The 12336-nt window shown below is 38.0% G+C and overlaps 1 protein-coding gene across 1 annotated transcript in view; it reads right to left on the reverse strand.

Moving 5' to 3' along the window:
- RP2 (retinitis pigmentosa 2 (X-linked recessive)) overlaps positions 1-12336 on the reverse strand; it is an 88434-nt gene that overhangs the window by 27337 nt on the left and 48761 nt on the right. Inside the window, exon 3 of the mRNA XM_006864237.1 lies at positions 4355-4469. Coding sequence (XP_006864299.1) covers positions 4355-4469 — 115 coding nt within the window. The remainder of the gene's footprint in view (positions 1-4354; positions 4470-12336) is intronic.

Genomic DNA, 12336 nt, shown 5'->3' on the forward strand with positions numbered 1-12336 from the left:
AGAAATCATTCAATATTAGAAAATCAATCAACATAATCCACCATATAAATAAAAAAAGGAAAGAAACCACATGATCATATAAATTGATGCAGAAAATGCATATGACAAAATACAATACTTGATAAAAAACACTCAACAAAGTAGTAATTGAAGGGAAATTCCCCAACATAATTACATATATACAAAACCAATGGAGTCATGGCATGGTGCTGAAATGAAATGCCAAAAGGCTGGCATTTCAAGCTTACCAGCCACTCCTCAGAAACCCTGTTATACAGGGTCACTATGGGTTGGAACCAACTCAACAGTACTTAACATACAAAACCAACAGTCAGCACCACTTTCAACAGAGAGAAACGAAAAGCATTCTCTTTGCTTTTAAAGGGTGATAAAGGCTGCCCTTTATCACCACTCCTATTCAATATTGGGTTCGAAGTCTTAGTCAGAGCTATAAAGCACGAAAGGGAAATTAAAGGCATCCAAATTGGCAAATAAAAAGTAAAACTCTATTTATAGATGATATGATCCTTTACATAGACAATCCCAAAGACTTGGCAAGAAAACTGTTGGAACTCATAGGAAGATTCAGAAATGTGACAGGGTAAAAGATCAATTACAAAAATCAGTTGTATTCCTGGATACTAACAAAAACAACTTTGAAAAGAAAATTACCATTTACAATAGCCACCCAAAGGATGAAAAATTTAGGAATGAATCTAACTAGAGAAACAAAAGACCTATACAAAGAAAACTATAAAACACTACTATGGGAAACCAAAAGAGATTTACAAAAATAGGAGAATATACATTGCTTATGGATAGGAAGGCTTAACATTGTGAAAATGTCAATACTACCCAAAGCAATCTACAGATACAATGCAATCCCAATCCAGATTCCAACAACATTCTTTAAAGAGATGGAAATAAATGATTATGAACTTTATATAGAAAGGAAAGACACCTGGATAAGCAAAGCACTGCTAAAGAAGAATAAAGTTGGAGGCCTCTCACTCCTTGATGTCAAAATTTACTAAACAGCCACAGTGGTCAAAAGAGCCTGGTACTGTTACAATGAAAGACACATAGATCAATGCAACAGAATTGAGACCCTAGAAGTAAATCCATCCACGTACAGTCAACTGGAATTTGACAAAGGGTCAAATCACATTAAATGGAAAAAGATAATCTCTTCAACAAATGGTGCTGGCAAAACTGGAAATCGATTTGCAAAAGAATGAAACAAAACCCATATCTCACAACATGTACAAAAATAAATTCAACATTGATTAAAGACCTAAATATTAAATCTAGAACTAGAAAGATCATTAGTGAAATCATAGGGACAAACTTAGGGGCTCTAAAACATGGCATACATATTTTATCAAACTTTGTAATAACCACAGAAACAGTAGAAGACAAAATAGATGACTGGGATGTCCTAAAAATTAGAAACTTATGTGCATCAAAAGATTTCACCAAGAGTAAACAGGGAGCCCACAGACTGGGATAAAAATTATTTTTGCAATGATGGGACTAATCTCTAATATTTATGAAAACTACAACACTTCTACAAGAAAAAGAAATAATCCAATTAAAAAATGGGCATCGGACATGAACAGACACTTCACCAAGGAGGACATTCAGGCAGCCAACAAACATATAAAGAAATGTTCACGGTCAGTTGTTGTTGTTTGTTAAGTGCTGTCAAGTTGGTTCTGACCCATAGCAACCCTGTATAGGGTTTCCAAGGAGCAGCTGGTGAGCTTGAACAACCGACTTGGCAGTTCAAATGACTTTGCAGTCTGACGCATTAGCCCACAGCGCCACACCAGAACTCATTAGCCATTAGAGAGATGCAAATCAAAACAACAATGAGATATCATCTCATACCAGCATTAACAGCAAAGGCAGATTAAAAAAAAACAAAACACCAAAAAACTGAAAACAACAAATGCTGGTGAGAGTGCACAAAGACTGGGATCCTCCTACATTGCCAGTAGGACTGTAAAATGGTTTAATTACTCTGGAAAACAGTATGGTACTTCCTCAGAAAGTTGGAACTAGAAATACCTTATGACTCAGCAATCCCTATACTTGGTATAGATCCACTAGATATAAAAGCCAGGTTATGGGTATTATATATGCATGCCAATGTTCATCATAGCACTATTCACAACAGTAAAAAGATGGAGACAGCCTAAGTGCCCACCAATGGAAGAATGACTAAACAAACTTTGGTACATACATGCAATGGCATACTAGGCAACCTTGAAGAATAACAATAAATCTGAAAAACACCTCATAATATGGATGAAAACTGGAGGATATTATGTGGAGTGAAATTAGTCAGTCATAAAAGGACAAATATTGTATGAGACCATTGTTATAAAAGTTTAAGAAAAGGTTTCCATACTAAAAGAAACATTCTTTGATGGTTACCACAGGTGGAAGGGAGGGGAGAATCATTCACTGGCTAGAGGGTAGACACATGTTAGCTTGGGTGATAGGGAGGACAATACACAGGAAGAGAGAGGATGGCAGATGAACAATGAAGATAGGGGAAGACTTAGAAAGGTATGTATGTGCTAAATGGGCTAGAGGTAAATACTGATTTATACACAGCTTGGAATAACAGTGTTCTGTGAGTAGATATGTAGATTGAGACATAGGTTTAATTGGTAATTGGTAAAAGAGGGGGAAAATGTTTATGTATTTTACTGTCTTATGGATATTGGTTCTCCTTGCTTACTATTGTAAAATAGACATGTAAATGTGACAGAAATGAGTAATGGGAATTATGGTGACAGCCTGTAAACCCATCTTCAGCCTAGAATCAATTGGATTTTTTAAAAGGGGAATTAGAATTTGCCCAGGGAAACAGGCTTCTTGTTAAGCCTTTGTAGAGAAATGGGGCCTTAGGTGGAATCCTGAGTTCCATTCAGAACCTTCTGAGTTGGGATATTCCTCCTTGAAAAGAAAGGCAGACCAACCCAGGACTGCTGGGAGAACAGAAGATTCTTATTGAAAGAAAGACCTGCAGAATAAAAGCAGAGTGTTTGGCTGTTTGCTTTGGAGGCATCAAGGGAAGAAAAGTCAGCCCATCAGGGTAAACCCCCTTCTAGGACTGAAACTTAAAGGGAACCCGCAAGCAATCTAGTTGTGGGTCTACTTGTGAGTGGAAATGGGAGAAATACAGCAATGAAGACATAGGCTGAGTCTGACCATGTTCCATTGATACTTGTTGACCTTGAGATAAGAGGGAGAAGAGGAAGGCCTAGCTGGTCTGAAGTTAAGAAAATGTATGAACTCTTGAGCCCATGGGCACTGACCTAGCTCCTCAGAGCTGAGACTGAAGTGGCAAGCTGGTCTGAATTGCAGGGAGATGTGCATGAACTCCCAACTTGCAGCTAGTACCCATTTGACCTAGCTGGGATGGCTAGCTGACCAGAACTCAACTAGATGCAGTTGTTTGATACTGTGAGCAAGTGCAAATTGCTATAATTTGATGATTTAGACTTTTGCATTTGGATACAGTTGCTCAAAATTCCAACCAGAATGGAAGGATTCTTAATATCAAGGAACAAGCTTGTTTCCTCAGTATACTGGGTTGCCAGGGATGGGCAATTTAGGCATTGGCGATCAAAATTGGGGGGTGCTATAAAGGCATGAATTGGCTGGCTTACACGCTTTCTTTGTGTGCTTAGTTTCAGAATGAGGTGGGTAAGGTAGATTCCCCACTGAATACTTTCCCTCTTTCCCAGATGGATCTGGTAAAAGGTGGCGTTAGGATTTTACGATTCAATTGTAAGTAACTGTTAGCAGGATTAATTGTGACTGTCACAGCTGTAATTATAGAAGATGTGTAACTAAAAGCGGGGAGTAGTTCATCTTTCATTTCAGGGACAGATGATCCCAGGACCATCAAGAAGGAAGAGCATGAGTGGAGTGTGAGATCTCTACCTAGAAAAGCGGTGACAGCAGAGATGGTGGCATGGAGAGACAAAGCAGGCTCAGGCTCTAGGCTGTGTACCTGTGGACAGGCAGCTGGCTTACAGAATGTGTCTTTTGCACATTTAAATGTACATATATTTTATTTGTTTTGTTTTGTACGTGTGTATCAAATATTTTTGTTCATCTATGAAATATAAGATGTATATGGGGAGTTACAGGGAGGAAGTAGGATAATTGTTGTTTCAGGAAGGGGACTGTAACCACAGAGATGAAACAAAGAAAAATTTGTTGAATGTAAACCTGATAATCTTGCCTGTAAATCTTCACTCAATTCACAATAAAAAATTTTTAAAAATCAGCAAGTCACAGAACTATAGCAGTTATTCAGAGGTATCTTACTTACCTTTGTTTAAAAGAGGAAGGAAGTCAGGTGCTTTTTCCCGGAAAACTCTTTGAGCATCCTCAGCTTTCATTGACACTTCCTTTGTCTGAACTAAGAAGAAGCCTTTACCAACCATCTGTAGAAAAAAAAAAATCTTTAGGTTTTCAAATGAACTCAGATTAAAACAATGCTTTCCTACTATAGGCATTTTCTGTATAAAATTCAATACAGTATGCTGATTATTGCTTTAGTTATGATTCTAACTAAGGATGTAGCAAGTTCTCATGAAAATGAAGTTCTTTATTTCAAATGGATGATTCTAGTTAAGAATTAATATTGCAATGCCTACTGCCAATATTGGAGTCCTAGTGTGGCATTGTAGGATAAGCGCTCGACCACGAGATCGGTTTGAAATGCAAGATTGGCAGTTCAAACTCACCAGCTACTCCTCGGAAACAGGATCACTATGGGTTAGAACCAATTTGATGGCACTTAACAACTGTCAATATTGAGCCCTAGTGTGGTGCTGTAGGATAAGCACTGGACTTGTAACCACAAGGTTGGCAGTTCAAACCCACTAGCCACTCTCAGAAACCTTATATAAGGTCATTATGAGTCCGAATTGACTTGGTGGCACACCACAACAACACTGTCAATATTAAGAATCAAATAAACCTGAGTTATCCCTCTGTTATGGATTGAATTGTATCCCAAAAAAGCATGTTTTGTAAATCCTAACCCCTGGTGGTGTAGTGGGTTTATGTATTGGGCTACTAACCACAAGGTCAACAGCTTGAACCCACCAGCTGATCCAAGAAAGTTGAAGCTTTCTGCTCCCATAAAGATTTACAGCCCCAGAAACCCTATACATGGTCTCTATGAGTCAGAACCCACTCGATGGCACACAACACACCTGTGGTACAGAGCCTTGGTAGTGCAGTGGTTAAGTACCTGGCTGCTAACTAGAAGAGAAGTCCACAGTTTGAACCCACCAGCCATTCCATGAGAGAAAGATGTGGTAGTCTGTATCCATCAAGATTGGAAACCCTACTGGGCAACTCTATCTAGTTTTATAGGGTTGATATGAGTTGATACTACTTAACAACAAGGGTTTATTTTTGGGTTTTATACCATGAATGTAGCATAGGAAGTTACGTTTTGGGTTACCCTCAAGGTTAGCAGTTTGAATTAGCCAACTGTTCTGAAGGAGAAAGATGAGGCTTTCTCTTCCTGTAAAGGTTTACAGCCTCTGAAACCCCATATAGGGTCACTATGAGTCAGAATTGACTCAAAGGCACACCACCACCCCCACCACCCATGGATGTGATCCTATTTGGGAGCAGGATTTGTTTGTAATGTTAATGAGGTTTTATCAGCTTGGGGTGTGTCTTAGATCAATTACTTGAGATTAATGTATAAATGAGCAGATTAGGCTCAGAAGTACACACAGAGAGATGACCAACACTATCTAAAGGTAAAACAGTGTACAAACCCAGGAACCTCAAGGATGGCAGACTAGAAAAGCTGAGACAAGATTTCCTCCCAGAGTCTTCCTCTAGTGCCACTGACTTGAATTCAGACTTTTAGCTTCCAAGACTGAGAAAATACATTTCTGTCCATTAAAGCCACCTGTTTGAGCTATTGCAGCAGAAAAACTTCAAATGTTAAAACATAATTTTATTAAAATGAGCCAGATGGAAGTTTTAGTTTGGTGATACTTAAATCAAAATGTCCAATGAGAGAAGAATGGTTAAGTAAATTATGAAATATTATATTTCAATAAATATTATGCTTACATTATAATGAAATGGAGAAAGCTCATATAGAAATGTTAATTTAAAAACTAAAACCCATAGTCCTTGAGTCAATTTTGACTTATATCGATCCTCTAGGGCAGAGTACATCAGTCTAATAGGGTTTCCCGAGCAATCAATCTTTATGGAAGCAGATTGCCACATCTTTCTTCTGTAGAGTGGATCCAAGCAAAATAAAGTCTTTGACAACTTCAATCTTTTCCCCACTTATTTATTTATTGGTCCAGTGGTGAGAATTTTTGTTTTCTTTACATTGAAGTGTAACCCATAGTAAAGCCTGTGGTCTTTGATCTTCATCAGTAAGTATTTTAAGTTTTCTTTGCTTTCAGCAAAGTTGTATTATTTGCATATCACAAAGTTGTTAATAAGTTTTCATCCAATCGTGATGTCACATTCTTCTTTATGTGACCCAGCTGCTTGGATTATTTGCTCAGCATACAGATTAAATAAATATGGTTTAAGAATACAAACCTAGCACCCACCTTTCCTGCTTTTAAACCATTCAGTATCCCTTTGTTCTGTTAAAATAACTGCTTCTTAGTCTAAGTACAGGTTCTTCATGAGCACAATTAGTTGTTCTGGAATATTCATTCTCAGCAATGTTGTCAATAGTTTATCATCATCCACATGGTCAAAAGCTTTTGTATAGCCAATAAAGCACAGTAAACATCTTTTTGATATTCTCTGCTTTCAGCCAAGATCTATCTGACATTAGCAATAATATCCCTCATTCCACATCTTCATCTGAATCTGGCTTGAACCTCTGGCAGTGCCCTGTCAGTGTATTGTTGCAGCTGGTTTGAACATATGTTTACCAAAATTTTACTTGCATGTGATACTAATGATATTGTCTGATGGTTTCTGCATTCCGTTAGGTCACCTCTCTTTGGAATGGGCATAAGTATGAATCCCTTCCAATTAGTTGGCCAGGTAGTGGTCTTCCAAATTTCTTGGCATAGAAGAGTGAGTGATGCATCAGTTTCTTGAAAGAATTCAATTTGTATTCTATCAATTCTCGGAGCCTTGTTTTTTGCCAATGCCTTCAGTGTACCTTGTGCTTCATTCAGTACCACTGGCTCTTGTTCATATGCTACCTCTTGAAATGTTCAAATAGAGACCATTTCCTTTTTGTACAGTAGCTCTGTGTATTCCTTCCATCTTCTTTTGATGCTTTCTTCATCATTCAATACTTTGCTCATTGTTGTTAAGTGTTGTCGAGTCAGTTCCAACTCATAGCAACCATGCATAGGTTTTCCAAGGAATGGCTGGTGAGTTTTGAATTTCCAACCTTGTGTTCATAACAATCTTGTGATCCAGTGCTTTATCCCACAGTGCCACACCAGGACTCCACAGAATCGTTCAATATTGCAAGTCGAGGCTTCAGCTTGAGAAATGTTGAGTGTGTTCTTCCCTTTTGGTTTTCTAATTCCTGGTCTTTGCACATTTCATTATAATACTTGAGTTTGCCTTCTCGAGCTGCTCTTTGAAATTTTCTGTTACGCTCTTTTACCTCCTCATTTCTTCCATTTGCTTCAGTATCTGGAGAGCAAATTTCAGAGTCTCTTCTGACATTCATTTTGGTTTTTACCTTCTTTCTTGTCTTCTTAATGATCTTTTGCTTTCTTCCTGTTTATAGTGGTTTCTCCTCATTTGAGTTGTGTCCTATTGGCAAATGAAGGTCCTGAAAAGATCTTAATGATCTTTTGCTTCCTTTCTTTCTTGATGTCATCTGACAATTCTTCTGGTCTTCTATCATTAGTGTCTAATGCATCAAATCTGTTCTTCAGATGATCTCTAAATTCATGTGGGATATGTTTAATGTCAAATTTGGGCTCTCGTGGACTTGTTGTACTTTTCTTTAGCTTCTGTCTTAACTTGCATGTAAGTAATTGATGATTTGTTACTCAATTGGCCCCTGGCTTGGTTTTGGTTGATGATATGGAGGTTTCTCACCATTTCTTTCCACAGACGTAGTCAATTTCATTTTTGTGTATTCCATATGGTGAAGTTCGTGTGTATAATCATCTTTTATGTTGTTTTAAAAAGGTATTTGCAATGATCAAGCCCTTGGTCTCACAAAATTCTATCATGCAATCCCCAGCATCATTTCTGTAATCAAGGCCATATTTTCTAACTACTGATGCATCCTCTGTTTCCAATCTTTGCATTCCAATCATCAGTCATTATCAATACATCTTGATTACATGCTTGATCAATTTAAGGCTGAAGCAGTTTGTAGAATTCTTCAATTTCATCAATTTAGTGGTTGGTGAGTAAATCTGAATAATATTGGTCTTTCTTGTAGGCAAATGGATATTACTCTATCACAGATATCAAGATAGATCTTTAAATGTTTTCTTTTTGATCATGAATGCAATACCATCCTTCTTCAATGCCATTCCCAGCACAGTAAATCATATATGGCCAATATCAGTCCATTTCACCTTACTAATGCCTAGGTATCTATCTTTATGCATTCCATTTCATTTTTGACAACTTCCAATTTTCCTAGATTCATACCTTGTACATTCTATATCCTGACTATTAATGGATGTTTATAGCGGTTTCTCCCCATTTAAGTTGTGTCCTATTGGCAAATGAAGTTTCTGAAATGAAGTTTACTTCATTTGTGTCATCATAGTCAACTCTACTCTGAGGAGGCAGCTCTTTCCTAATCGTATTTTGAGTACCTTCCAATCTAAGAGACTCACCTTCTAACACTATATCTAGTAATATGTTGGTGCTAGTCATCATGTTTCAATATGCAATATTCTAGTGCTATCTGACAGTATCCCACTGCTATTCAAAGGTTTTCAGTGGCTAAACATTCAGAAATAGTCGGCCTCTCTGGAAACTCAGCTGAAACCCATCCACCATGGGTGACCCTGATGGTACTTAAAATACTGGTGGCACAGCTTCCAGCATCACAGCAACATGCAAACCACAACAGTACAACAAACTGACAGACAAGTGTTGGGTCTGTAATATAGGTCAGACCCAAATACCAAACCCATTGCCACTGAGCTGATTCTAACACATAGTCACACTATGTTGTTGTTGTTGTTATGTGCCGTGGAGTCGGTTCCGACTCATAGCGACCCTGCACAGGGTTTCCGAGGCTGTAAATCTTTACGGGAGCAGAAAGCCTCATCTTTCTCCCGCGGAACAGCTGGTAGTTTCGAACTGCTGACCTTGCGGTTCGCAGCCCGATTCGTAACCACTACGCTACCAGAGTCACACTATAGGACAGAGAATTGTCCCATAGGGTTTCCAAGGTTGTAAATGTTTGCAAAAACATACTCTCACATCTTTCTCCTACTAATATAGGTCAGAGAAAGTAATAAATCTAATTCTTAGGTAAGAAAACTAAAGCCTGGTAATTTCTCTGGACTTTCTAAGGAATGTGATTTCTGGTGTACACACTTTCTAGACTTCCTACCATTTCCAGTTTTATAATACTTACTATCTCAATTGTTATGTATATTTAATTTATAAAAACAAGGTGAAACAAAATTCTGTGATTCCCCTGGTGTTTAACAAAACTAGAATTCTGTTCCAGTCTAAGCTGTTCTAAGATATTTGTGTTAGGACATGAGAGACTTAAATTTTACTTATTTTTCATATCAGAATTAAGTAGCTTTTACACACATTTCCCTGGAAACTTGAGGTTCAATTTTTAATATATAGCCTATGTCTTTAGATATTTTCTTCACATGTACTCTGCATTTCTTCTTCTTGTTCTCTTTGATTCCCTAATTTTGTGCTTTCAGAATACGACAGGCTAACTCTAGCTAATTAATTTGATGAATGTATGTTGATGTATTCTTAAGCACTCTCCAATTTCCTCTTGGTGAGTGTGTTCAGGAGATGTGTTTCTTTCTTCACTTTTCATACAGCTCAATTAAGAGTGTTTTTAGCAAGTCCATTGTTGTAGACACTGCTCTACTGTATAGCAGCTGATACTGGCTCTTGCCCAATTGGTGGAGTTTTAGAGGGTGCAGTTGTAGCTTGGCTTGTTATGTCCTCAGTTGCTGTCTCCTGTTGGATGAACTAAGAGAAAACGCTCCCACAAGACAGGAGGACCAAAAATAAATAAATAAATAACCCCCAAAAAACCTAAAAACAAAAATCATAAAAACCCAGGAAAAAACAATATAAAGACAATAAAACTGGAAAAAGAAAAAAATATATTTAAAAAAAAAAAAAAGCCACAAAGCAACAGGGGAAAATAAGAGTAATTCTTTATCGCCACCTAATGGACTCTTGCCTTCACAGCAGCTTGAAAATTTTCAGGATGTTCCCGTTGTGCCTCTCTTATTTATCACCAGCTTTTTTCTCATTCCCCTCAAGTCCATTCAGCGGTTTCTACTAGTGAGCATCAGCCCAGGCAGGGCTGGCCAGGCCCAATTTGGAAGAGACTGCTGGTGCTGGGTCTTTCTGTTGTCTCCTCCCCCTTCGATTATGCACCCAGCTGTGGGATCTGTGCGGGGAGGGGGAACCTTCCCTGGGGGTGTCATATAAGTCTCACCTCTGGCCACCAGAGAGGAAATTAGTAGGAAGAGAAACAGAAAAGAAGAAAAAATAATCATCATTACACCTTTGTCTCTGTAAATCAAAGGCTGGCTTCTGCAAAGGGAATGCTCTCGTCTCTCAATCCACTCACTCCCCTAACTCTAGCCAATTAACTCCTAATAATAAGTCTCACCATTCTGGCTTCTAAGGAGCATTCTGACTGTACTTCTTCCAACACAGAACTTATTCCATGGTACTTTCAATACTATTCTCCAACACTATAACTCAAATGCATCAATTCTTTGGTGATATTCCTTATTCACTGTTCAACTTTCACACGCATTGCGAGGCTACTGAAAATCCCATGGCTTGGGTTAGGGGCACCTTAATCCTCAAACTGTTATCTCTGCTCTTGGACAAAGAGGGCTTGTGCAGCAGATTTGCCTAATACAATACTGATTTCATTTCTTGTTTGATTTCTTGACGGCTAGTTCAAGATGTGTTGATCATAGTTTCAAGCAAAATGAATTCTTTGGTCTGGTATGCTAGGATAAGTACTGGACCGCAGGGTTAGTTTGAACAGCAAGGCTGATAGTTCAAACTCACCAGTCAATCTTTGGAATCCTATACAGGGTCACTATGAATTGGAACTGACTCATTAGCACTTAACAACAACAACAAGTTCCAGAAGTGGTGATCATGGATCTAAGCAAAATGAACTCTTTGACAACTTTTCTCCATTTATCAAGATGCTATTTTTATTGGTCTAGTGTGAGGATTCTTGTTTTCTTTACAATGAGGTGCAATGCACACTGAAAGCTGTAGTCTTTCATCTTCACCAGTAAGTATTTAAGTCATCTTTTCTTCCAACAAGTAAGGTTGCATGATCTGCAGATCATAGGTCATTAATGAGTTTTCCTCCAATCCTGATGCCACATTCTTCTTCATAGACTCCAGCTCCTTGGATTATTTGATCAGCATACAGATTGAATAAGTATGGTGAAAGAACACAACCTTGGCACACACCTTTCCTAATTTAAAACCATTCAGTATCCTTGTTCTGTTCAAATGACTGACTCTTGGTCTATGTGCAGGTTCCTCATAAGCACAATTAAGTGTTCTGGAATATCCATTCTTCGCAATGTTATTCATAGCTAGTCATGATCCACACAGTCAAAAGCCTTTGCATAGTCAACAAAACAAAAGTATGTATCCTTCTGGTATTTTCTGCTTTCAGTCAAGATCCATCTGATGTCAGCAATGACATTTCTAATTCTATGTCCTCTTCTGAATTCAGCTTGAATTTCTGGCAGTTCTCTGTTGATGTACTGCTGTAGACGTTCTTAAATTATACTCAGAAAATTTTTTACTTTCATGTGACACTGACACTGTTGGATGATTTTTGCATTCCGTTGGGTTACTTTACTTCGGAATAGACACAAATATGGATCTCTTCCAATTGGTTGATCAGGTAGCTCTCTTCCAAATTTCTTGACATATATGAACAAGCACCTCCAGTGCTTTATCAGTTTGCTGGAAGATTTCAATTTGTATTCCAATAATTCCTGGAACCTTGTTTTTCACTAATGCCTTCAGTACAGCTTGGACTTCTTCCTTCAGTACCTTGATCATACGTTACCTTTTGAAATGGCTGAACATCGACCTATTTTTTTTTTT

Source organism: Chrysochloris asiatica, unplaced genomic scaffold (genome assembly GCF_000296735.1).
Source record: "Chrysochloris asiatica unplaced genomic scaffold, ChrAsi1.0 scaffold00062, whole genome shotgun sequence".
Classification (NCBI taxonomy): Eukaryota; Metazoa; Chordata; class Mammalia; order Afrosoricida; family Chrysochloridae; genus Chrysochloris; species Chrysochloris asiatica.